Genomic DNA, 27,984 nt, shown 5'->3' on the forward strand with positions numbered 1-27,984 from the left:
ATGGATTGAAAGCAGCCCCGAGGAGGACTTGGGGGTATTGATTGATGAGAAGCTCAACATGAGCCAGCAGTGTGCGCTTGCAGCCCGGAAAGCCAACCATGTCCTGGGCTGCATCAAAAGAAGTGTGACCAGCAGGTCGAGGGAGGTGATCCTGCCCCTCAGCTCTTGTGAGACCCCACCTGGAGTACTGCATCCAGCTCTGGGGGCCCCAGTACAGGAGAAACATTGAGCTGTTGGAGAGAGTCCAGAGGAGGGCCACAAAGCTGATCAGAGGGCTGGAGCACCTCTCCTGTGAGGACAGGCTGAGAGAGTTGGGATTGTTCAGCCTGGAGAGGAGAAGGCTCCAGGGAGATCTAATTGCGGCTTATCAGTACCTGAAGGGGGCCTACAAGAAAGCTGGAGAGGGACTGTTTATTAGGGAGTGTAGTGACAGGACAAGGGGTAATGGGTTTAAGCTGAAAGTGGGTTGATTTAGATTAGATGTTAGAAAGAAATTCTGTACTGTTACAGTGGTGAGGCACTGGAACAGGTTGCCCAGAGAGGTTGTGGAGGCCCCCTCCCTGGAAGTGTTCAAGGCCAGGTTGGATGAGGCTTTGGGCAACGTGGTCTAGTGGAGGGTGTCCCTGCCCATGGCAGGGGGGTTGGAACTAGATCATCTCTGAGGTCCCTTCCACCCCAGGCCATTCTATGATTCTATGAAAACAACCCTCTTCCTTGTCTTCTACCACAAAATCTGCTTCTGTTTCTTGTATGCTAATATTGGCAGAGGCAGCATCAAATTTGTGGCTACAGAGAAATGTGGAATGGATAAATAAAAAATTGGTAGATATTTGTGGTTACCTATGTTATACAAATAACAGTTTCAACTCATTCTGTTGAGCATGAATGAACTAAATGCTTGGCAGTACTTTTTTGTTGTGTTTACAGTGGTAGAAACATCTCTGTTATGAGATACTAAAAATGCCAGGGAGAACCATTCTGAATTTCCAGAGCAGTCAAGCCATTACCCTGTAAAAAGTGAAAATGGAATTCTGATAAATTAATTTACTCTTTTGAATTCACTGCAAACTTCAGAAGCGGTCCGATGAGTAGGATGTGCTTCCAAAATAGGAATTGAAATGACAGACCCAGAATGTCACAGTATGAACATACATTTACAAAAACAAGTGTATGTGTATGCATGTTTCTGCAATTAAGAGAAAAAAAGTATGTCTGTAGGCTAAAACCTATTTGCCATTCAGGTGCATTTTTATTCTTATCATATTAATTCCCCAGGATATGATATTTATGATCTTTATTCAAAGTATTATTTTAATTGCTGCTTTGTGGCGTGCTTTTCAGGGTAAACTTTTAAGTCATTCTTTAGAGTACACTTAATGCATTATCTAACTAAAGGTAGTTCCGTAAACATGCATCCATTTTAATTTATAATTTTTGGTGAGATCCTAGAATAAAGTCAGTAACAAGTTACTGAATAATAATGTGATTTAACACTTTCAGGATATCAAAGAAGGACACAGAAAAATAGAAAATTTAGTTTTCTGCTGGAGAGAGGCAGAGATTTAATAGAACAAATTCTGAAATCCTGTATTGAATTTATCTTTAATGAAGAAAATTCCTACCCCTTTCCTGACAGAGAAATTTAATGTTTAACCTGAATTTGGCAGTGTAAAGTTTTAACTATTTGTAATTTTATGCAAAAAAATGTGCTCTGAGTGGATGTTAAATGTGATGCAGTGTGGGGAGGGTTAGTCTATAATCAGGTACAGCAGGAAAGAAGCTGAGAATAAATGGGAGGCCTGTATTGTGAAGAGGAAGTTTCTAGGGAAATAATAAGTTTAAAGTAAGTAGAGGAAGAGGAAGCCAAAGCAAGAGAGAGATTCTGATAGGTAATATAGTAGCAAGAGAAAAAGAAATGAAAAGGTTGGGAGATGAAAAGGAAGACACGGCGTGAAAGTAGGGAAGACGGGTAGAACAGTGATGCATGGTGGGAGGACAAGAGATAACAGGCAAAAACTGAACCAAGGGTAAGTTCCAACTCAAAAAAAGGAAAAACTCTTTCACCATGAGGACAATCAAGCAGTGAACAGATTGCCAGGAGAGGTGGTGCAGTCTCCATCCTCAAAGGTATTCAAGAGTCAGGGGGTAAGGGGCTGAGTGACCAAGCCTGACCTCATGTGTGATCCTGCTTTGAGCAGGAGGTTGGACTAGAGACCTCCTGGGGTCTCTTCCAGCCTGAATTATCCAGCGATCCAGTGAAAAATATAATTGTGTTAGCTGAGTATTAAAATTCTTTGTGACGTGGCCATGCTGTTGCTTTCCAGAATGACTGTTTTGTTCACCCAGACTTCTGAAAAGCAGGAATGAAATGCTGTGCGTGGTTAGCTTTACCGGCGGTCAGCAGAACCCATGACATCTGTGGAAGTTAGGAGCTCCAGCTACACTCTCTGGGTTCAGTGTGGTGGTGCTGGGTGACAAGAGAGCTCCGTCAGCCTGTCATAGGTGGGACATAGGCTCCACTCAGCCTTCCCTCCCACAATACAGCAAAGGTGCAGACCATCTAAATTAACATATAGATCTTTTGGGCCACTTGAGAACAGTCGGGGTTTAAATTGAAACTGAGTGTTAAACCTCAGCTAGAACAACGCTGTTGCTTTGCTATGATGATTTCATAAGTGATGATTTCCCAGACTTCCTTTATTCATTTTTCTTGATCATTTATAAGCATGCACCATCTTTGCAATGTGTGTATTATTGTTTAATTTTTTCATATTTTATTAATAGCCTTTTCCCCTATAGCATTACATTCCTTTTCCAGATTAAAAATACATTTTTTTCACACTTCATTTAATTTTGCTTTCTTCTTTATTACATTCAACCTGCACATATTAGTTGTTTTTTTTGTAGTCCTCTCTCCTTTCTCATTTACATTACAGGATGTTAGAGGTTTAAGGGGGCTGGGGAGAGGAGTGAGATTGGCTTTTATGATTGCAGTCTTTGAGCAGCCTCTTGTGAGGTTACTTTTGACACTTGCTGTTGATAACTGACTTCTTTTTAAAAAGAACTGTCTGAGCGTAAGTTATGGTGCCTTTCTGGATTCCGCAGCCTTCTTCCACATGTGGATTTTTGTAATAGCTCCAATCTGACCTTCTTCATTAAATTACTCAGTTCCATAGAATCAGAGTTCTTGAAATCCGATATGCCAGTCTGGTTTATTGTGTACATCTATCTTGTATCTGCATTCCGTGTACAGTACTAAATTCAAGTGTCTCTTACTCTCTGATTTCAATCTACCCACCGGTTTCTTTCTGCTGATAAGAAATTAATTCAATATGTTTTCCCATTGACCCATTTTTTTAGACTGTAAAGTTATTCTGTATTAAGTAGAAGCCAACTTTGATGCATGTTCACTGTATTTTTTTGCCCAGTGAATCTATGGGAAGATAATTTCTCCCACAGTTGTGGTATCCTGTGATTTCCAGTCCTGTGAGAACTGGCCGTGCATTTTTTTAATTCTCGCTTTCATCTGGTTGTGATGGTTTATAAGCAGATGTTTATTGTTCTCTCTTTCTTCCCCCCTCCCCATTCTTGCTAACTTAATACAAAGCTAGTTGCTACCACTGTTTTCATTGTCACATTATAAATATTGGGCATAATAAATGCTCATGATTCATAAAATCATTGTAATTATCTTCTGGGATCCTCAGTGGTTAATTCACTCTTCCTGCTCACAAAAAATTGTTTAAAAATCACTTTCCAATAATGTTAACTCTGCAGCAGCTTTAAAGTTAATTTTTAGATCTCTATGTCTATTTTTGCAAAGAAGTCTTTGAGTTTACAATAGAAAGTGAGATGTTTACTTAACTAATGCGTCTGATTGAACTTATTGTGTGGTATGTCATTATAAAAAAAAACTTTCCACATGCAACAAATATGTATCTTTATATTCAGACTTGTTTGAAGAACAATTAGGCCATATTTTTATAATTTCTTTTATGTCTTTCACTACTAATTTATTTTGTGGTGGTGTTTGGTATATTTCTGTCCCTGAAGTTTCATTGAAGTCTGCTTTAAACATAATTAGACTTTACATTTATGAAATTTCTAGCTGCTTATGGAATGGCTACTCCAAAGACATTGCAGATATTATGTTTTGGTCTGCATGTTAATTCAACATCTAAAGGATAAAATCCTGAATTAGAAGTGAGAATTCCAGGCTTGGTTTATTTTGATTTCTTTGCTTAAAGAAAAGAAAATGCTCACTGAATCTTGAAACTGCAGTCAATAACAAGAAAATACTAATTTTCTGAAATAATTGCTTTATGGAGGAGGTTAGGCAATAACTGGAAACTACTGTTCTTGATATCAACAAAACATTATATTTTTCCCCACCCGTAAAAGTTCTAAGAAGTTCCCCATGCCAAGATCTTTGTCACTGACTGCAACTTTTTTGATATTGAGGTGAACATTTGTATCTGCTGTCTCTCTGAGCAGTATCTTCGACACTTTTTTTTTTTGCTATTATGTAGTATGTCATGTTGGGATGAAGATTTATGCTATCTCCTGGGGTTTTTTGCTTTTCTTAGTATTGCTGACTCTGCATTTAGTGATCTGTTGAAGTGATAAGTGGTGTGAAGTTTTAAAAAAGTTAATTTCTTGGTTGTCATCTATTGTCAGTAATGTGGACCTGAACAAACACCTTTTCATAGAGGTCCCTTATTTAAATGGACTTTGGGGACAAGACCTTATGTGGTGTTTTCACATTGTACAAAATCATATAAAATATAATACGAATTTTATATTTGAGATGTATATTCTATAAATTATGTAGTTATATTAACTGTGCCTTGAAATAAATCATCTTAAAATTAAATTTCCAGCTGTTGAAAAGGTTCTGTCAAGACACAGCAGTGTATGAATTGAAGGTAATGTTTAGCAGATTAGTAATTTTGATTGATTTATCTTTGTATGAAACACTGATGTCTTTTTCTTGATCACAGACAACCTATCACAACAAGTTTGTGTTATTACCAATGTGAAGGAAGCTATTGCACAAGTAGGTTTTCTCCTTCATGAATCTCTGAAAAGCCAAATAAAAGTAAGTGCAACTCTATGGCTGTAAACTGTACAATTAATTTAATGTTTCTGGTTGTCACAACTTGTAAGAAATGGTCTAAATAATGTGAATACAGAAACTGAGACCTCCTGTGTCACTGTAGTATTTATTACAAGGGATTAACACCGGGTGTGGAAGTTCCCAGGAAAGAAGCATCTTCTGCCCAATTATGCTGTAGAGGGGGATCTTACAGATCCTCTTAAAATGTATATATTAAATTAGAGGAGAAATTGGATCCAGACAACAGAGGGCCATTTTCTTTAGATTTTATGAATTCAGTGAGCCCAAATTGTTACAAATATGTTACGGAGGAAATGCTTTTGTTACTTTGAAGTCTGAATTAAAGTTTGAACCAATTAAAGAGTAAATTGTATTTCCACAGAGCTGCAAATGCGAAGTCAGATTATCAGCCTTTTTGCAGAGATACAGGGGTACATTTTGCTCATAATGAATGCTCATTGAAGCTTTTGCTGTAGGATATTGATGGAATTTTCTACTGGCATTTAACTATCTTTTCCATTTTCATTATTCCTACTAATAGAGCTATCGCATATTTTCATTTTCCCCAAGGTGATTAACATTTGGTAATTGCTTAAATCATGACTGATCTTGGGGTGATTCTTAATTATATCTGATGTGATGATATCACATCTTTGTATTACCCAGAGAAACAGACGGGGAATAGCTGTTCAGAAATGCAGGTATTCTGCTTTGCATAATGTTACTTCTGTAATGGTTTTATTCACGTCTATTGATCTTCTGCATTGTGTGCTTAGTTAAGAGTAGAATGTTCTTCTGTAGAAAACTGTATTGCTACTTAATATTTGGAAATGTCATTTGACATTGTAATTACAGTTTTTGTTTGGAAAGAAGTGTATTTAATATGGAAAATCATACTTTATTAAATATCTGCATTTAAAACTGCAAAACATTAGCGGAGTTGAATAAGATCTTTTCTTGCCTGAGTAGCTGTATAATGCAGCAGAAGTATGTTTCCATTTCATTGATACCAGATCCATTGCTATTTCCCCTTTTTTCTCTCCATTTAAACTATTCTGCAATTAATAGGAAGACATGACTTACCCAGAACAGAAAAAAAGTACTTCTTTAAGTGTTGAATTATCTGTATCTATATATTATATTTGCATATAACTTTAATCATATCATGAGAAACACTTCCAAGCCAGTAAGAAAAGTCAAAGAATGCATTATGTTTGACGAGCCAGCACTCAAATCAGACTGGCACCAAAACTAGTTAAAATTGACAACATGTTTCCAAATTTCATTGCAAAAGCAGTCAATTATTGGGTTGGTCAGGGACCTGAATCTATGGTGCATTTGAATAAAACACACGTAAAATAACCACAAACAAGATAATGAAGGCATAAAATGAAGGTATTCCTATTGATAGGGGACTGAATTTTTTATGGCTCTATTAAATCAGTTTAGTCGATGATTTCTAGCACTGTTGTTCTCTTTTTTGATCCATATTGTCTTTTCTCATAATAAAGTTGATTGATTGTTAAATTTCTCTTCAACACTTTCAAAACATTCCTGCAAAGTGACACCTGCCAAAGAGCTCTGTCAAGATCCCTGTCTTGTATTGTTCCTTGAAACCTCCTCAGTCATTCATTTTATGAACCCTTAGATTGAAACTCTCTAAAAACTAATACTTATGTATTGACTGTATTGTTTTTAAACAATAAAATCTCTTAAGAGTTATATTTTTAAGCTTACCAGTGTGTAGAACTTCTGAATTTGAAGCACCTTAGAATATATCCACTGGCCTACATTGTATCAAGTGAAGCACAGTAACCTTGTGGAGAGAGATTTGACTCTGGACAATGTGGTAATTATTTAAGCAGGTTAAACATACTGCACTGAAAGCTGGGCCTTTTCAAAGGGCTAATTGGAGGGTAATTGATCTTAATAAGACACTAATTGGGAATCATTCACTAGAGTATATATTATCTAAAATTTAAACTATCTGTGGTCAATATTTTAACATTTTAGATACTTTTGATGCTCTAGTTCTTAGTAGCAGCCATAGTTACTTTTAAGATATTTGTTAACTTCTAGATACATCCTTAAAGAATCCTTAAAGATGAATTCAAAAGAAATTTTGTTAGAGGGATTTCTGAGAGAGACTCCAATAACATGATAATGCCAATAATGGGGAAAAAAGACCTAAAAATTGAACTGATGAGATAAAATGAAAAGAAAAGCTTCACTAAAAGAAATAATAATAAGGCAACAGTTATTGCTTGTAAAGTACTTTAAGCATAAGTATTTTAATCAATGTTACTGTAACCTGCATAACTAATAAATGAATGTCTTGCAGAAGTTATCTTACTGTGAAAGACATAAGTTGAGTCTTTTTTAAGTAAGTTTGTTATTTAGCCCTTTTTTTTTTGATGCAAGGAAACTTAAATGGGGGCTGAAGGTGTTTTCTTCTGTGACTGGAAATGATGCACTCCTGCTTATTCAGTGACAAGGTGCTCCTGTCACATCAAATGTAATCAACTAGATGAGGTTGTGTGTTGTTTTTGTGACTAGGTAAATATCCACAAGCAGTATATAAAAATATTTGGTTGTTTTCAATTAGGAAATGAGCTAGTGTTTAACTAATAGAAATTCACTAATTTCTTAATCATCGCATTGTCCATCTGCTGGATTGGTATTAATTGTGATTTTACATTCTGATAATTTAGCTAACTTTTACAGATTCCCAATGTCCTGGTGGTATTTTTTTGATTTTATGAAAGTGGATGTTGAATAAAGCTGAAACTTCAGCACAGGGCATCTGATAACATTAGAAAAACATTAAAGAAAACATATTTAGTATCCTTATCTTCATGTTCATAAACACTTACCATCTCTGCTTCATTATGCTAGCTGAATATCAAATGACCAGAAATGATGAAGGAAATGCATATACTTTTTTCTATTTAAACACTGAAACATTATGTGACAAACATTTTTTACTGAGGTGGTATTTGTAGGTAATTTTTGGTCTCTCAAGTAGTTGATAACTTTGATTAATATTAATTTTAATTGAAAAAAATACTTTTGCATAGGATACTAACATGCCAAAATAGAATAAGAATTTTAGTTAATTGATGATGTATTGAGGCTTCTGGCTAGGCAGCTGTGCTCACTTTTCCAAGAGAGAAATCTGATTTAATTTTTGCTGGAAAATATGGCTGTAAAACAAAGACTCAGTGTACTGCTTTGTCAAATTGTTCAAGTTCAGTCAAAACTCTGATACACTAAGTTAATTTTTAAATGTTCAGGAATACTTAAGCATCGTGTATTGTAATATCTCAAGGAAAAAAAAGTAGGCCTTCTCCCTTGAGTCATGTTCTACTTACCTTCTGAAAAGACTCTGGCATGCAGCGTGCTCCTGTTCATCTAAGTATGTGCAAGGTTATAAAGGTACTGGGGATTTCTGTTTTTACTTCTGCAGAGGTTCCAGCTAGGAGAGCCCTGGAGTATTGCATTTTGAAAGTATTTTAAGTAATTCTTGCCTTCTGTGAATTTTTTTTTTAATCTCTTTAAACTATTAAATGTCAACTATTTGGGCCTATGTTATCAAATTTGCAGGCCAAGATGTTTCTAAAATCTAAAAGTTGATAAATATCAACTTTTGAGTTTCAAACCACCTTCCTTTGCAAACAAATTAGCTCCCCAAGTACTAGAAAAATAAACAAATACAGCTTTAGATAAGAGTCCAAAGCCTTTTTATAAAATGTTGTGTTTGGTACTTCTGTTGGATTGTGGATTTAGTGACATTTTGAGGGAACAGTGTATTGCTTCTGTTGTTTGCTGCTAAATATAATATGTCTTCTGGGCAGAAATAAAGCTAATTTGAGCAGTGGAACAGTGAAGTTTGCTGGTTTAATAGAAGCAACATGAAGATTTTCTTTGCCTTACTTTCAGGTTGGTTTTTTTTACTGGCTTCAAAGTGTTATCTTCTCTTAGGGAACAAATTCCCCTTCTACTACCTGGCTTGCTGTTTTACTTAAGGCAATCCTGAGGCTGATAATGTAGTAGAATCTACTTTTTATTTTAATTAGAATAAGATCATTTCTTAGCTGGTCTTGTAGTTAAAGGTTGCAAAATAAGTATGTCTGTGATTAAGACAGTATTTTAAAGCATTCGTTGAGGAAATTATTTTCGGGAGAAATTCTAAATGAGTCTTGTCATATGGAGAAGCCTAGAATACCTGTGCACCTGGTCTGTCATACATTCTTGTTAATTTATTTTATTTTTTAGTTGCATGAAGAAAAAATATATATGTATTTGAATATTATAGAGATTTCCTCAGAATTAAAGGTCTAAAATAATTAGATCGTCTTGATCTTATGAGCAGTGTTTTCATCTCTGGGAACAGTTGAACCTCCCAACCCAGGCAGTAGCGCCAGTGTCTGATAGTGCTAGGGATGTTTCTGGAATGGCTCTCTCTAGCAGTACGCTTCGGCAAAACCTTGCAGAAATATCTGCAGGGTGTTGGACTCCATGCTTCACTGTTGAGTCACCTAAAAACTTGAGCAATTTTTAATTCTCATAGTGGAAATAATAATTGCCAGTTTTAAGTGATTTGAATGAACAAATGCTGCCATAATGGTGGAAGCTTTGGTAGATAGTTAGGGCTGAAATAAATAATAATGTTATTTTTTTCTAATCAGGTTGAAGCTATATCAATATCTCTAAGCAAAAATGATAGCCATCTACAAAACATCTTTTCAGGACAGTGCTACAATTTTATTTGCATAAATGTAAGTAGTAAGGATGCATGCTTTTAATTTTGCACTTAAATTTGTTAGTAATGGTAAATAGTAATTACATATTTGAAGAATAAGTTGTTTTTCTGTTTTCTTGGTGTATCCATTCCAATGTTTGGTGTGTCTGATGTGCACCAAACTAGACCTTTGAGATACTGGTCCATTCTTTCTCTCCTGGGTCTGCACTTCCATCTGTATGTTGTTAAACCAGTCATGAATTCTTGAACAAGAGGGATGCAACTGAAAGTAGTTTAAATTTTCCTTTCATGTATATTGGTTTGAAGTGAATTGTCTCAAGAGGTGGTATGTTGTATGTGTAGTCATCTAACCGTGCATTGCTACTGTGGCCTAAATTAGCTGGTGTTTCCCATGCATGCCATGCAATCTGTATTTGAGTCCCTGTATGGGAACATAAAGGTTTTAATGAACCATATCTGATACCAATCAAGATCCTTAAGTCTGTTACATATATATATTTCTTAAGGGTAATATTATTTTTTTTTTTCAAGCAATCATAACTTTACCAGACAAAAGCATTACAAATATATTACAAGCAAAGAAACAACAACAACAACCAACACAAAAAATGCAAAAAGTGATGTATCTTATTTTGGTAAATAACAGGTCTTTGAATTCCATTTTTATGAAATAGTTGTTTGATGTTTTAATAATTCTAAACATTTGTTTTCATTTAGGATAAAAAGTATGCCATTCAAGAAACACAGCAACTAGTGGATATGTTGGAAGAATCAAATATTCCTCTTTTATATCCAGTTGTTCTTATTTTGGTAGGTGACTCCTATAAGTTACTATAGAAAGCATCAAATGAAATATTTTTAAATGTTAGTCTAAGTTTGAACTATTTCAAGAGATGCTGCCAGCTGTGAATAAAATTGTAAATTTGAACTGTAAATTGGACTGTAAAGTGCATCATTTGCACTTCAGCAAATGTACTGCATGCTGTCAGGAAATAAACCAACATTAGTGAGTGACAATATATTAGTTATATATTTCTGTACAAGACTCATTGTGGCTAGTCATGTCGAACTGTTAACTCCTGCTTTGCTGTTGTGCTCCATCTCTGCTGAGGATGCTGCAAATGCTGTGCTCTGCTCGAATGCTCGGTTGAAACACAACTAAGTGGCTTTATTTTTCCTGAGAAATAGGTATGAATGCAAATAATGCTTACAGAAGTTCACCATGAAACTCGGGTTTTGCCCCTAAGATCTTGAAGTCATTGTAGAATCCGGCACCATTTATAATGAAAGTGTACTTGGTTGAGCAGCCTGCAGCATACACAGATTATTTAGGTGGACACCTTTTAAAATAGCCTCAGGAGAAAATGATACATTTAATCTCTTTACTGTACTCTCCAGATCCATCAGTTGTTGCTGAAATTTCCCAAAACTAGAGAGTGGGAGAAAAGTCTTATAACTAGAGGGATACATTTGCTAACATCTAAAATGCAGATATGCGTATATTTGTCAAAAGTATTTTTAAAAAAATGAAGTACCCTAACTATAAAAAAGTATTTTGTGCTACACATTCAAATTTTATGGAGTTTATATCTTTTAGAAATGCAAGAAGGAAAAAAAAGAAAGAGAACTGGAAAGTATGTTTTAAATGACTGAAGAATTAGCTAAGCAAATCATTGTCTCATATTAATCACTGGGAACTACTTAAGTCCTTTAAACTTATCCCTAAAACTCATCACAGATGGTATGGCTGGGGGAGAGAAACTTCCTTCAGCAGCCTTTAATTATGTGCAATATTAGGTGTCCTCTTTGCTAAGGCTCAAGAGTGGGATTCTCTTCAGGTTTATTCTTCACTATAAACTTCATTGAACATAAAACCTGAATGCATTGTTAGTGAAAAATCCTGCAAAACACTTCTCTTTTGGTGTAAAAGGGCACATTAATATTTCTCAGGCAAGTGTGACTCAGAATTTTAAGCGTATGATGACATATAAATGCATAAGTTTTAGGTACTAGCTGTACAGGAAACATTATTCTTTTCTAGTCTCAAAAGTGAAACTGTTCCTGGTAGTGAAGAGTTGAAAGGATAAATGAGGGAAGCAGCTAACTGCTTCCATTCTTACCTCATAATCAGGAACAGTCTAATGTAGACTTTTGCGTAATTGGAAAGTTCTTGTCTATTCTTTCATTTCAGGACGTGTAATTTCTTCATAACAATCTGGTAATTAAGAGAATCAAATTTATTTTTCCTTTCAATATTCAGCTGCTTTGGCTGTAAAAATGTTATTGTTGTGCCAGTTTGCTATTTAACCAGCCTGGGGAGAATCATCCCAGTAAAAGGATGAGCTTGCACTGGACATGATGACTTCTGTCAATATTCCCTCCTATAAATTGCCACAGATTTCAAAGTCTATCCTTCATCCTGGTGCCTGACTGGAGGCATCTGTAAGCTGAAGCAGCAATTGGACTACTGTGTCTGGACACAGCAGCAAAGGGAAGATGAATGTTATAGGAGAAATAGGAAGCACAGAGGTAAACTTCAGGCAATTATATGTCTGCATCAAACCAATCTCCTCTCCAACTCTGCTATAGCCAGAAGAATCATATTCTTAAACTGACATTACTTTTCTCAGTAATACATGTTCACGTGTGTAGATGCAAATATTTAACTGAATGGATGTGATTTTTATTTTGTGGTTGTTATTCAGGGTTTGAAAGAAAGGAGTGCTAGTACTTCAGCTCTGTAGTTGCCAGTATTTGCATTTCAGTACAAAAGTAAGTTTGAAGAAAATCTCTTTAATGCTGTGGAACAGGTTAATAGTAAATAGGTGTTAGGTAATGCTCTCCCAAAATAACAGGGTTTAAATTTTATTGTAAATAGCTGTAAATGAACAGTATTTAGCCTTATTTTGGGTAAAAAAAAATAACAACATAGTATCTGAAAATGTCATTTCAATGAGAGAAATCTCTGCCTGTGTAGCAGAAGACAATAGTTTTCCACCTGGCGAATATGCACTTGGACAGTAAACATCTTTTTAAAAAGTGTTGCAACAGGAAATGAAAAAAAAAACTATTATCTGTCAGGATCAATTGAACGTAAGGTACAAAGGGAATTTGAAATAATTTTCCCAAGCACAGATCTCTGGGGCTACCTCTATAGTCCTACCTCTCTGTAGTACTTACAGGTAAGGTTTATATAGATGGAATGATTCAGCCAGAAATGTGTTTTCCCTTTCTTTTAAGGGGAAAGGTATTTCTTCTATTAATAGATGCTTAACTTTATGTGTACAAATCATCATCCTTAATTTTGATTTCTACAGTTAATAGAGACTTTGAAGTAAACCAATTAAACTGTGGAACAGGTAAGCCTTGGGAAAGGGTTCAGAGAGCCCTGAGCTACTTGATACCCCCCTGGAGATACCAGATCAGGTCTTGTAAGACCCAAGCATCCTTGCTGGGTATGAGACCTGCTTTTCCCTGCCCAAGAGCTCAGGGTAGTCATATCCTTACCTTCTCTTGAAGTAGTTTCTGCTCTTGAAACTTGAAGTGTTATCTTGACATTAATCCAATTTAGGCAACTAGTATGCTACACTGAAAAGGTAGTAAATTCAAAATAAATCTTTAAAGAATTCAGTGCCATTTTGAAAACCTTTTAAGATGCTTAAGAAAAACATTTGCATTTCTCTAGTATCCTGATTGTAAAAATAAAATAAATCTATGAAAGTTAGATTAGAGCTTAGAAAATAATATTGTTTTCTGATTTAACTAAATATTTTTAATATGCAGTTAGAATATTATGTGAGAACACATCAGAATGCATTAGTTTCATTGTGCTTTGAAAACAAATAATTTTCATTATTTAAGTGGTGGAATTCAATAGTAAGAGAAGCAAAGTAATAAAAACCTTTGTTAGCCTGTATTTTTATGTGTGCTTAACACATAAAAATGAGATATTAAATGGCAGTCTAAAATAACAAGCTTTTTCAAAGTGGATTTTTTTTTCATATTTGTTCCTTTGCAGGTGCACTTGGATACTTCTGAAAATATTTCTTTCGGTGTTGGGACAGAAGAACTAACTAGGATCAAGAAATTTGCAAGGGAAGTGAAAAAGAAAAATATCTTGGTTTATGGTCTCCTTATCCAATATAAGGTATGGAATTCTCTTGCTACATGCAAATTATCTACTTTTATGATTTATATGATTAATGATAGAATCTTCATTTAAAACAAAATCAAAGAGGAATAAATATGACATGAAAAAGATTTGTTGGGAAGATTCTTGCCTATTCTTGTTCAAAATTCGGAAGAGCCTGTAGTTACAGGCAAAATGTAAGCATTTTGATTAGAGAGGAATAAATCGTAAACATTTTTTAGGACCATGCGAAAATATTAGGGCCCTTTTTGCTTTTCTGCTTTGAAACTTGTTTTTTGCAGCATTAAAAAAGTAAAAAAAAAAAAAATAGTAAAAGTACAATTGTTCAGTGGTTCTACAGAATGTTACATTCCCCATCCGAAGAGAGTTTGATGTTCAGGTGACAGAAAGGGCATGGCATATAGGTGGTGAAACAAATGGTGCCCATGTCTGCTGTAGCAGCAAATCGCCTCAGCCGGAGGCGAAAAGGGTTAGCACTCCAGCATCCTCTGTACTCACAAAAGCTGGTTAAAATAAACCATCTTGTCTGGGAAACGTGTTCTGCCAACCAGAAAAGTGCCTTGCTTCCAGTTTTTGCAGCTTCTTAATTTAGTCAGCAGTGAAGGAAGAAGTCACATATTCAGTGGAAATTTTAATAAAGAAGAATAAATGTAATCTCAACTGATTTTTAATTTTTTTTTTTTAATGTTGAGGTAGGTGTTTGGGTTTATATATAATTGATTAAACATGGCTATAGTTATATAACTTTGGTATATATTTGGTATACCAAAGACTTGATTTTACCTCCAAATTCTGGGGGCTTTATTAAGAGCTATGAGTATCAATACCTATCAGTTTATGCTTTTACAGACTTTTTATGCCAACAGAGTATGAATAATGTTGTTATATTCTGTGTTAATTTGTCACTTGTTTGTATAACGTACAAGGGTATACAACTATTTTCAATCTTCCTTCTTGTACTATCAAACCCCATTTTTTCCAGGGTGAATTCTGGCTTCTGATTTGGTAAAAATCATTTCAGTAACTGTTGAAACGTAGCTTTAAGGTGATACAAGCACCTTACCATGGTAAAAAGTAACATTGCAAATATAGCTTTAGTGTAAGTACATTTTTTTCCTTACAAACATCATTGGCTGTATATGTGTTGATTTTATAGGCGAATGGATCAAATATACATATGTGGATAACAACAGTTAGTGAAGCTGACTGGAAAGACAGGAAGAACTTTTATAATCTTCAGTGGATTTCTGTGAATGTGGCACTGAAACATTTTAACAATAACAGGCATGTGTAACAACAATATAGAAATTCTTGATCCTTGGTGGTAAGAAAATTGCAGCAGAACACTGCCTTCATTTTTTGAAAATAAAAAGCTAGGATGATTATGTAAGATCACTGCAGAGAGTTGTCATTTTTTAGCATGGAAAAAGGAAAACACTTTGCAAAGTAAACTACTTCTAGCTCTCTTGTTTTAAAATGGCTTTAAAACATGTCCTGCTCACAAAGACAGGGATATAGTCCTGAGTTCCTGCTTGTCAGCGTTTTGATAGATGCCTAATAGGTTGTACAAATCATGTGTATATATGGGATATACGTATCAAGTTTTCTTTTGGCTGCAGATCTACAAAGAACATAATTGTCTCTAGGCGAGCACCTATGGAAAGACTTGACACATGAATCTAGAAATTATGTAACCCAAACTTTATTGCTGGTCTAGGGGAGGGTGAGAGGGGGCAATGTAAACAAAACAGTTTAAGTTAAAAGACATCTTTAAAACAGTTTTGGTTTTTGTTTGGTTTTTTTTTAATTCCATAGCATGATTTGAGAGTCACCAAGGTATTTTACTTTTAGTACAACCCATTAGCTAATAGGTGGATGCATAGGTGAATTCCATGCTTGAGGATGGAAAGGTGAGTTTCGTACAGGTGTGATGGGAGGGCCAGAGGAAGTGGGAACACAAAAAGCACCTGCTGCTGTGATGCAGGATACTCAGCCTGTTGTCACAATAACTTCTGTTAGAGTCAGCTTTCCAGAAGTCCTTGAAAGCTATAGTTTATTTCAGGAAAAGAGTGATGACGGATTAATTCACAGAGCTTCCCTCTAGCTGACAGGTTATATCATCGCTACCAGACATGCAAGGTTAATATATACACACTTTTACTAATTCAAAACCAGGGATAAAATATAAGGGACAAAGAATCTATTGAGACACGTGACCATGGTAATACTGAGGTGAAGTTATTTTTTGCTTAGAAGGGTTATATGATTAAGTGGGTATGATGATATGTTGATATAAAAGAATATGGGGGCACTTTAAAATTCTGCATTAGAAAAGTAAATTTGTTGAAATTAATATTTTTGGGGGATATGTAATTTTTTTTTATGTTTTGGAAATGGAATTGAAATGCTTTTGGAATCTAGGAGTACGTTTTTAACAGTTTTGGAGGAGATATGAAGGCCTAAGAAAAAGTATGTCTTTATTTTCATTTCTTAAATTTAGTGTTTATTTGCTATTTAGAAAAAGATAGCAAGGACTTCTATGAATATTTGATACTCTGAGAAGCTGATTAGGAAAATTAAAGGCAAAGGCTTTAATGTGCTTTATAGATGACCTGCTTTGTACCTTCTATTTGCTCAAAATGAGTGCATGTTCACAGCTTGTACACAACTAGTTATTTCTCTCCTAAACATGCATGGAGTACCAAATTACTGATATTGATACAAAGATTGGATCCACTTCATAACAGCTCTAGTTTGTATCCTGAAAATATTATTCATTTAAATTTCACTTACAAAAAAATTTTTAAAGACAGATCTTTCTTAAAACAGTCCTGCAATGTTAGAAATGCTTTATGTATTCAAAACACAGAGGGGAAAATAGTATTCAGTAAATTCCAGAGTCTGAACTTGGGGAGTTACCTTTTGAGGATTTTTCAGATGAGGGAAATAGCTGATAAGCAAGACAAATTAAAAATAGGGAGGAAAAATCAGTTTTTATGAAAGATATAACTGGCATATGTTGATGACAATGTTAGTAAAATTCAAACTGTTTTAATTTAATGAGTATTTTACCTTGAAAATAGCAGTGACTGGTATGGTATTATTATATATCGGATTAAGAATTTGGTTTGCATGGTAGTTAGTAGGCTGTAATGCAGAACAGCTAATTCTGAATATTAAGAGGAAAAGCAATAAAAAGAAGCCAAGTACTCTTAAATAAACAAAGATTTACTTAAAGAGATATTAAGGATTGCCAAGAAACCAAAGAATACAAAAGGTAATGTCAAGACATTGCATCCATGCAGGGCTGGAAATACATTATTCTTGAAAGCGTTGGTTTATGCCATTCGAGCTACAAGATTTGGGAGGGAACCTCAGTTGCATGTGGTAGTTACTTGTTAATCTGTGTTCTGAGCAATGGAATAATACTGTACTTGGACCTTGCTCTCACGAACACATGCATTGTTATCTTTAAACATATCCTAGGTAGTTAATGGTTTTATACTTAAATATGACAATAATGTTTTTAAAAAACACTGTTTTTGTCTATTTACTGCTATTCTCCCTTTTAAAATAAAAATGTCTTATGACTGAATTACAAAAAATATTCAATACACGTAAAAAGAAAATATAAGCAGCATTTCCTAATGTGGGAGTGCAAATTCAGAAGCTTGTAAAGGTTGCAATAATCAAATCTTGGTCTAGAAGTTTCAGTAATAACTTTGTTACTTTTCACAAAGAATAAAAACGAACAATTATCCAAATTAAAGCATGCCTGGATGGACATAGGAAGCCACAGAAAGATTTGAAATATGAAAGTAACACTAATATATCTTTGTTATAGAACTATATTAATTTTAAATAATCCTACTTCAGAGAAGCACTGACAGAATGTTGGGTCACAAAAACAAATATATGCTAAAGCTTGCCTGGGGTAAGGTGGCCCCAAATACTTTTACTTCTGAAACAGCTATTTGATTAAGATAAAGGAACTGACAGCCAGAAAAGTCACAGTCCATACACTAAAAAGAGAAAAATGACACAATAGAATAATTGTTATGAAGCTGCTTGAAACTAAAAGGAAACTGAACTGTGGGTGATTTCTTATGCAAACACACTGGACATTTACTGGAGTCTTTAAGACTTTTTGAAGGCAAGAGGCCCATCTACCGTGTGTTTGATGGCTCAGGAAGTACAGTGCTAAATGTGTGTTCTGACTTGGTAAACCAAAAAGGTAAACGTTTATGGTTTCTTTTTCATCAAAGATCCCCTAAAAATAGTGTTATGTGCAGACGTTAAGGCAGTGGTTCTCAAAACAGGGATCACAACCACAAATAGGATCATCCAAGTGGCAAAGCAGAAGGTGGTTTGGCAACCAGTAGTGAGATGATGAGCCTGAAGGGCAAACGAAGTAAAATCACAAACTAAAAGTTTGATAACTTGTTGAAAACAAATGAACCATGCCCTACATGACCCCTGCATGCTTCTTGATTAATTTAATAATGAGCATAGAATTAGTCAAATGATTGCAATCTGATTGGGATGATTGGGATGCTGCCTGGAGACCCCTCTCTTCTCAAGATGACACTTTTTTATTTCGGCTGCAATGACGTAATAGTCTGATGTATCTGGAAACCTACATCTATTCATAGAAGTACTTAAGACCAAGTAATTACTGTTTAGTATTTTCAAGAGCCAGAAACTGAACTTTTAAGTAGCGTGATCCTACGGACTATTCACTCTCTCATCAAGGAAAAGTGGGCAAGTGAGTGATGAGCCAAAGCGATCTTGCTTGCACAGCGTGTAAGACAGAGGGAAACCAAATCCAGTTTGAAACTTTCTACGTGAGTAACCTCATAGAAATTGGCATCTGTAAGCTTATTAATACAAAGGCCTAGCAAGTCATTCACCAATAAACCCAGAGATTGATATTTACAGAGTCTGGACAGTATTTTATCCTTCATTATTTATTATTTATTTATTATCCTTCATTATTTATCCTTCCTATTACTACTGTCTGCAATCAGTCATGACTGCAGATTTTGCAATAGGTGGAACTGCCATGATGAAAAAGGTTTACAAACACTGACTTCTAAAATAAAACTACAAGTAACTCTTCATGGAGTTTCAGTGAATAAAAGATACAGGACTGGGGGCTATATTAACTTGATACTCAAGAAATCAAACATAAAACTGTCCTTCTCCCTTGAGAATGGCTCACACAAAAATAGTAAGAACACTCATAAAGGACAATATTCTGAATGGGCCATATCAGCTTTTAATGCCTCCAAAAGATGGTAGTAGAATTTATGAAATTAAATGTTTATAGGTGATATTTTGCATATATCAATTTTCAGATCTTCAGTAATTTAAGTAATATTTAGCTTATCTTCATATTTGAATTTTGCAGTTGGATGGAGATTGTCTGAAGCAGATTAATTTGCTTTGGTGAAAAAGATTATACTTTCATGGAGAAGAATCATTGTGCTCCATCAGTATTTTCACACACACAAACGATTACAAATAACTTTCTGACCAACCTTGATAGTTTTTCTTTGATTTTTGTTTTAAAATCTCCAACAGCTCATCATTCATTCACATATTTTACCATATGAATATGTGGAAATCTTAACAGGCTTTGTTCAAAAAGTATATGATCAAAAACATTGCTCTATCTAGTTGGTTTGATCATCAGAATTTTTTGTCTGTCAGACTTGCTCACATGAAAGCACATTTACAGGAATTTCTGAAAATAGCACAGTTTTAAAATATAGATTTGGTCATACTGTTTGTAACAACTGCCTGTTAGAACAACATATTTCTGTAATTTTCACGTTAGTATAGAAAGTTCTCTTTAAGATTTCTGTCAATGAAATATTTATATTACTTAACTACAGAAAATCAGTTCTAAATTTAACGTTTAAAAGACAGAAAGCTCAGTAGTTCCAAAGAAATACTTCTATGTGTGAATATTATTTCTCTATATACTACATAGCAGAAAAAATAAACTAGGTGGCTTTTTATTTTAAACTGAAATCTATTTGACCAAATAGATTTGTCTGTTTTGTACCATTCAAAGCATGTCAAGAAATTAAAAAAAGATCACATCTTCAGAACATTAGTCAATTCCAAGTTTACCAAAATGTTGGTTAAACTTTGTGCTTTGAGTCAGGAAAGGTCATAAACATTTGAGTGTTAAATCATGTAACACAAAACCTGGAAATCTCACTTTTGCTTGAAACGCCCTGGTGTGTACCATTGAGTGAAGCACAGCCGCTCGTCTGTACTGCTGCTGATTTTAGTAGATATCCTGAAGCCTGAAACTGGATTGTATTGATCGACAAATTGTGATTGTTATTCTTTTTTTCAGGGTTTTAGTGTGTCTACCTTGAATGCATGGGTATGTGCTTTTATATTTGCTTGCTAATTTTCACTCGCTGTCTTTGCCTCTTCCTTGCCTTTCCTTGTTTTCCTTCAAGTCTTCCTCCTCTCCCAGCCAAAACAAGTAATAAATCAGTGGATTTATTACAACTGTGCAACTTTACTAAAGGCATTCAAATGAAGCATTTCCACAAACTAGTTTCACAGTGCATTACCAAATTCCCAGTCTGGGGAAGATGAGCTTTTTAGAGAAATAATTGGTAACCTTTTGGGTTTTCATTAAATAACTGTGTAGGTTTTTATCAGAGAAAGGTCGGAAAGTTTCTCAATTTGTCTTTGCTATTACGGCTTCTAGGCATTTAACAAGCTGCACAGAAAATGATGAGATTAATGTTTTATGCCTTTTACACATGACCTTTTTAGACTGATTTCAGCTATTGAACTTTTAATTGGAGAAATCAGAGTTCTCCCATCACCTTGTCAGACAAAATGATTAAGGCATGTAGACTTATCTTAAAAGTCGTTGTCTTCTTAAGACCATCTTTAAACTTCCTTGGTTTTGTAGCCCAGTTCAGCCATTCTGGCAATGTTAGTCAATAAAGGTTGCCAGTTGTTTCTTTTGTGGATATTTTAATTGCATAGAATATATTACTTTAAAATAGCTTAATAGTATGGAATGGAATTTTGGGGAACAAATAGATTCAAAAGGTGAAATGCCAAGCTCTCTAGAGGAAAGGAAAAAGCAATATAGAATATATCAACTTAGAAAAGTGTGTATGTATTAATTATGCTAGATACTTTAATGTGGTAGGAAATAAACATTGAATTGGAACCATTTGCAAAAGCAAATACTATGAGCATCAAATCTGATTTTCATCTTCAAATCAGTTAGTATGAGTTATTCTGATTTTTTTTCTGTCTTATGAAAGCTTTGATGTTGACCTGCTATCTCTTAGTGGAATCATATAACATTTAAGATGAAAGGATATTGACACAAACTTTTGTTTGCAAACAGACTGCTTTTAACTTCTTTTTTCCGTTGCTAGCTTGCCTAACAGAAACCTGTGAAGTCCATTGTATCTGTTTATGGACAGTTACACTTTTGAATTGTTAGTGCTGCAATTCTTGGCTTAAAGCAATGCTTGTACTCTTTTACTGTCTAAACCGGGCATCAAAAATTACTCTTCTCACCTTGCTTCCATGCTATCCCCCAGAGGCACCATTTAGCAGGCAACCAAAATACTCATCTGTAGAGATGAGTGCATCTGGTTTTTTTCTGACCTGGCTCTGAATACATAAAACAGCAATAAAAAGGAAGCTTATTAAAATTGTTATGTGTGCTTAAGAGGCATTGTGAAAATGTTACCAGCTTGCTGTTGTGTTAGTTTCCTAATCTTTTTTAGAAAAAAAAAGGCTGAAATTTTTCAGGTAACTTTTTCCAGTTTCAATCCAAAGTTTAGTTTTATAGCTAAAGTATTAAACAACTCTGAAAATAGAATTTTATAGAGCAGTGCTAGCTTGGCTGGTAATACAGATGTTGATCAGTATTTTACTGTAGAGTTGCCTTGCCTGAAAGATGTGTTCTGTGTTGACTTACAGGTTTTCTGTTTAATCATATGGAAAAGATCTGTAACACTCCTGTGGAATTTAGGTTTCCACAGGCCAAGATCAGTAATTTCTGCTCTATTAATTTACTTGTATCCAATGATAAAGATATCAGTTGTGCTTTAATTTTTTTTTACTGTGCCATGTAATTTTCCCCTTCAACCATATAACTTCGTCAATTTGTAGCACATTTTCATCACTGTATTTGACCAGGAAAACTTAAGTTCTGCAGCCATTTAAATAAAAGAAGAAATTTCCATCAAGCTGTATATTGTTAGTAACTGAAACCATACTGCGTCTTTTGTTACAGTCCTCAAGGTATGGTAGCTCCTAAAATTGGTGCAGTGGAGGCAGTGGCCGTTGAATCTATATTGGAAATGTTATTTTCCACTTTCACCCTCTCCTGCTATTTACAAGCAGGAATCAAGTAATCCAGCCCCATGCTGACTTTGGGGGATTTCTTTACAAGGGTTGGAAGCAGTGCTTGAGTTTTCTGTATGGATTTTAGATACTAAGTCCCAAATATTATTTGTTGCTTGTATCAGATTGTTCATATGAAAGTCATCCATTATGGAACATACTCAGTGCTGAAGTATATAAAAATAGTATGTGATATTACACTTTATGGCAAAAGCCATATAATATCAAGAATGAAAAATGCACAGCCTGTGCACAGCCTTCAGATCCCAAAGAACTTTTAAAAATCATTTGGGAAGATAAATATAAAACGTAACAGACATTTTGGATTGAAAATATCAGAAAATCAGTAACTTCTCTAGTTTGTTTGAAATAAAGATAATTTTCTCAGCATAACTGTGATAGAAACAATAGGAAATTATAAACCTGCTTTTGCTACTCTGGATCTTTCCCAATATATATTTTCTATTGTCTTCAAATGAGACTGCGTCTCTTTTTGAGTCTGGGTTTCAAGAAACGTGAATTAATCCAGCCTCCATTTACTTTCTTCTGTTGTACTAAAGCTGTGTTTCTTGACTGCAATAGGATTTTTCTTTGAATAAAAGATGATGTGTCCTTCCATAGGATGAGCGAGAGCTTTCCTTTTCACATGTTATTATTATTTCTGTAACTACTTAGGAAGGCTTCTTTTAATACAACCAACAACACTCATATCACCTTTGTTACATTCAAAAATGCAGTTAAAAATTGCTAAAGCTATAGCATTAATAGAGCTGGAAGAGAGTGTTTGACAGTGAGTGGAGTCCCCTGCTTCCTAGTCTTGCATTCTTTGGCAAGGAATTTTGTTGAAAGTCTTGGCAATCCCAGTAAATTCAATCAACTGTCACCCACTCCTTTGAAGAAATCCAGTAAGATTGCAAAGTAAAACTTCAGAAGACAGACATGTTGACTCTACCATCATCTTTAACTTGCTGACCACTATTCCTATCCAGTATTTAATTTTTTGTCAAATTGCCTGGTGCAGGCTTAAGGCTTTGTATTCTGTAGTTCTCTGTATCTTTCCAGATTTTTCTTGTTTTAAATTGGCAATTACTGCCACCCATTCGTGCCTACTAAGGCAATTTTTAAACTAGAGATTATGCACCACCGTTAGGAGTTGAGCTTCAGAACTGTTGGGTGAATGCCATATAGTCTTGACGATTTGTTACATTCCTCTCTTTAATTTCTTCCGTACTTCTTCTACAGTTAGCTGTAATTTTACAGGTTATTTGGCTGTTAACAAAGAGGGGACCCAGCATGTGAATTTCCCCACACCGATTTGGAGAATTAATTTAGTTTCCCTTCAATAGCCGTGTCTTCCTGAGTGCTCTCTGTACACATCGATCATCAGTTGGCCCTACAGACTCTCTGGCAGACTTCCTGCTTCTGATGTGTCTGAGGAAAGATTTATTTGGGGGTTTGATTCTTTTTGCTAGTTGTTCCTCAAAATCTATTTTTTTTTATTGCTTTACTGTGTTTTTATATTTACTATGCCAAATTTTATGCTTCTCTCTAGTTTTTCTATCTGGGCAGGTCTCCATATTTTTGAAGGATGCCTTCTTGTTCTTACAACCTCCCTTATCCTGCTGTTTAACCATACCACCGTCTTTCTGCCCTTCCTCAAGCTTTCCCCCCAGACCCTCGCGGCAGCATTCATTGGCTTTGTGCTTTCAATATGGTCACCCTTAGGAGCTTCCATATTTCCTGTGAGGGTTTAATTCTCTTAGCTGTGTATTTACCTTCCTTTTAACAAGTTTCCTCAATTTTTCGTTATGTAGTTTTCATTTCTGTCCCTTTGTCATTTTATTTTCAGTATACATAATCCAGGCTCTTTTCCTTAGCTTTGATCCGTTCTGTGACGGGTGTCTTCCTCGCGCCCTCATCTGCAATTTCTTCTGTCTTATGTTTTCTCCCTCAGTCTGGGATGTTGTCCTTCTTTCTCGGCTTTTGAGCCAGACTCTTTCAGAAGCCAGGATCTTCGCTCTTCTTGCAGGTCTAGCTGCGCGACCTAATTCTTGTTGCAAGATTTCTTATATTTTGACCTATTTCCTTTCTCTTTACTGGGACAGGAAACCTATCCGTCGGTTCTGTTTCTCTCCTATTATCTTTTTTCTTTCTGCTTTGTCTTTATTGTCCTATGCTTCTGTGGCTCTTCCTGCTCCTGTTGTGGCCCATCACCCTGGATTTGTTATTCAGCAGATATTTGCAAAATTTATGTTATCTGAACAGGCTTTTTTCTGCTTTCTTCAGCCGTGAGCTCATGTCCTAGCTAAATCTTGCCTTCTGAGCTTTCTAGCACAACACATTTCATGCATACTGACTATCTTTCAGGTTTTGTGTGTGATTCCTTTTGCTATGTGAGTATTGTTTTCATCTGCTGCATATCTCTGTCTTTACAGAGAAATGATGAAGGAACATTCTCATGCAAGCTCCCCTGATGTCTACGAAGAGCTCTTAGCATGCTGTTATGCCTTTTTCAGCCATGGTTTCTCATCTAGCCATTTGCCTGGTGAATGGGTGAATCTATTCAGTTACTGCCTTCAAAGGTGCAAATATGCCTTTGGTCCTTCAGTGTTCCTTACCCATGTTTGCACAAAGCATCTCACAGACCTTGCTGCAAGCAGCATCTAAACCAACCACCAAGCAAGAGACAAACAAACAAATTCACTTACAGCCAATAAATACATGTTATTTCTCTTCACTGAGGATAAGGCCAGAACAATCTCTGAATGCATTCTGCGGCTTGCTTCTGGTTGCTGAGAGCTATTTACTTTTTAACAGTTAGAGATAACAGGAGCAAATCTTGCGGCAACTTCATCTCACTAATGTTAAGTCTCTAAACATTTCTGCTGGCTTTCATCTAAATATGTTTTGGAACATTGGGGTATGAAGATATGTTCATATCTCCAGACAGTGTGAGATGCAAAGCGTTTGAAGTTAGATTATACTCTACTGTGAAAAGTCTCTTGAGACATAGAAATGCATGAATTTAGGATTAACAGAGGTAGAATGAGGTATTTTTTTAATTCTATTTAAAAATACTGTCATTCAGAGAAAGACATGTAGATCATAGGAAACCTCTGTGGGTAGTGATTTTCATCTGAATTTGTGAAGTAATTTCTGAAAGCTGTTTTTTCTGTCCTATGCTTGGATTAAAAAAAGGTGGAAAATGTCACCATTATAGAATTTCCAGCATTCGCAGTCTGACCTAATTATATTTGATTTTAAAACATTCTTTGAGCTGTTGTTTTCCTAAGCCAATTTTTATTCATCCGTCTAAATAATATTTTAACTATATTCCAAGCCTTACAGTATAATGTCCCACCAGCTCGGAAAAGTCATACTTTCTATTGAGGGGCAGAACCCATTACTTCACAATGTGCTTAAATAAATCTGCTTGATTTATAACTGTTTTGATCTCTGAAGATTCCACCAAGAAGAATCTTTTTTAAAAATGGGATTGTTTACATTTGAGTTTGATTCAACCTGTGTGGTACTGGCAGCAGCACAAATGCTCATTTTTGGCAGAGCCTCTGCCTTCAACTTTTTCCCTGACTCAGTTTTTCCAATTCTTAGGCACATACGTGCTCAAGTATCTCCCACTTGTGTATTTAATTCCAGTGCTCTGTGCTTCAATTTATCAGACTAGGTGTTGAATTTTGTAGGCAAAATTTTTAGCAAAACATCTGAGGCACAGAGATAATGTATGATCTCTACTTAAACGATAGCAGTAAAATGAGGTATGCTTTGTAAGCGTGACTACACACAAACTTTTATGTCCACTCACTCCCTGAGCTGTGCAATTTTAGAAGCTTGTCCTTGTCCTGTGAGATCTTTCATTATCCTAAATGAGGTAAAATGGCTTCGGAGCTTTCCTTTGACTAGATCAGATTCCAGTTCAAGAGTTCAGCTTTTGATTTTTGTCCTCAAAGCCTGCTCTGTGCTTGCAGTGTTTGAGGCACAAAGATTAGTCTGTGAAATTATGGCATAACTATCATTGCAAGCTCATGGAGTTTATGAACCAAAATTGTTGGCGGTGTTCTCACTGAAATTTGGGAATAAAAGAAAACTCCTTAATACCAATTTAGCATTAAGAAGCAGGCGTTTCCTTTTATTGCAGCGCTGGGTGTCAGGAGGATAGTTCCCTAATCAGGCACCGCTAACGCTGGTTCTCTTGTCATATTTATACACAAATGTTACAAAGATTACAAAGTGGTACACTCCCCATTACAATAATTGGTTCATATTTCTTCGCCTAGTATGCAAATTAGAACGCATGCTCAGTTCCTTTCTCCGCCTCTATCTTTTGAGTAGGTGGTATAATTTGGGTAGTGGGCTTATGGGTCAGTGGTTGTGGGGACCCTGGCCCAAATTACCTTTCCCCTAGTTTCTCAATACTTCGGCATTGGTAATTGTTCGCTATATGCCTCAGAAAGATAAGGATGCTCCTGGAGGCAATTAGCGTCCTCCCTTTCTGAAAAGTATGTACATAAGGACCTTGAAGTGTCTTGTAGCTCCTCCTTTTTATCATGATGTGCAGCAGGTGCTCATTCTAAGAATTGTTAACCTTCTACCTAAAGTAACAATGAATAGTTTCTTATCACATATAAGTAGGCCTTTGTTACAGGCCTAGCTTTTTTACTGCATTGTCAAAAGGGACAGCATGTGCCTTTTCCTCTGAAATCAAGAGTAACCTTCCTTCCTCTTTTAATTCTGCTGTTGGAGGAAAAGGAGATGTTAGTTCCTTCCGTAAAAGGTAATTTACCTTTTTCCAGGACCACCCTGTCTGGATCAGGGTGGAGCTCCATTTCTTGTGCTGGCTCCTGATCATGTGCACCTTTTCCTCATTCTGTAGATAAGAAATTTTAATTAAAACATTTCCCTTCCTCCTCCGCTAGATGCATGTGTTACATAGTGACATAATTTTGGAGGTTTGAGTCCTTGTTATGTACAGTATGGGATAACTGGGCAAAACATGATGCAGTTACCCAGAGCAGAGATGAAACATCCTGAATTCTGTTTCTCAAAGTAGTGGCAGTAGCTGAGGAGGTATTTGCCCTTGGTACTTTGTGTTTGGGCAGAAGAAAAACTGAAGCAGATGTATTAATGTTTCAGAGTTTGCATTTATTTCTTGGATTTTTAAAACCATCCATAAAATAGTCCAGATGCTTGTGTTTTAGACAGGAATGTAACGGTTACTTTGCTTCCTGATGAATAATTAACACACTGAAATGATTACGACCCAAAATAATTACATTCCTACAAAGAGATTGACATATTGAGGTTCAAATAAATGCATACTACTGCAGATAAACCTTGCTGATTTTGCTTTTTCAGAACCTGTTCAACACTGGTTGGTATGAAGAGTCTACTTATCTGAAAATGTAAATGGAAGCGTTTTCCAGGGAAAAGTTTGAATTCAGAGTATTTTCAAATTATGTAAGCAGAGCATACTATGTTATAGATAAAATATTTCATGACGAAAACATTCTTTAAGCATTATATTAGCCATCA

At 35.4% G+C, this 27,984-nt stretch overlaps 1 protein-coding gene across 2 annotated transcripts in view; it reads left to right on the forward strand.

The window, feature by feature from the left end:
- The window catches only part of CRPPA (CDP-L-ribitol pyrophosphorylase A), a 124,033-nt gene that overhangs the window by 62,380 nt on the left and 33,669 nt on the right, over positions 1 to 27,984 (forward strand). The window contains exons 6-10 of one of the 2 annotated variants that reach the window (XM_075746074.1): positions 5,001 to 5,098; positions 9,805 to 9,894; positions 10,596 to 10,688; positions 13,897 to 14,025; positions 20,399 to 20,428. In XM_075746074.1, coding sequence (XP_075602189.1) covers positions 5,001 to 5,098; positions 9,805 to 9,894; positions 10,596 to 10,688; positions 13,897 to 14,025; positions 20,399 to 20,428 — 440 coding nt within the window. The remainder of the gene's footprint in view (positions 1 to 5,000; positions 5,099 to 9,804; positions 9,895 to 10,595; positions 10,689 to 13,896; positions 14,026 to 20,398; positions 20,429 to 27,984) is intronic. The other variant, XM_075746075.1, reaches the window with a different exon arrangement.

Source organism: Balearica regulorum, chromosome 2, assembly GCF_011004875.1.
Source record: "Balearica regulorum gibbericeps isolate bBalReg1 chromosome 2, bBalReg1.pri, whole genome shotgun sequence".
Taxonomy (NCBI): domain Eukaryota; kingdom Metazoa; phylum Chordata; class Aves; order Gruiformes; family Gruidae; genus Balearica; species Balearica regulorum.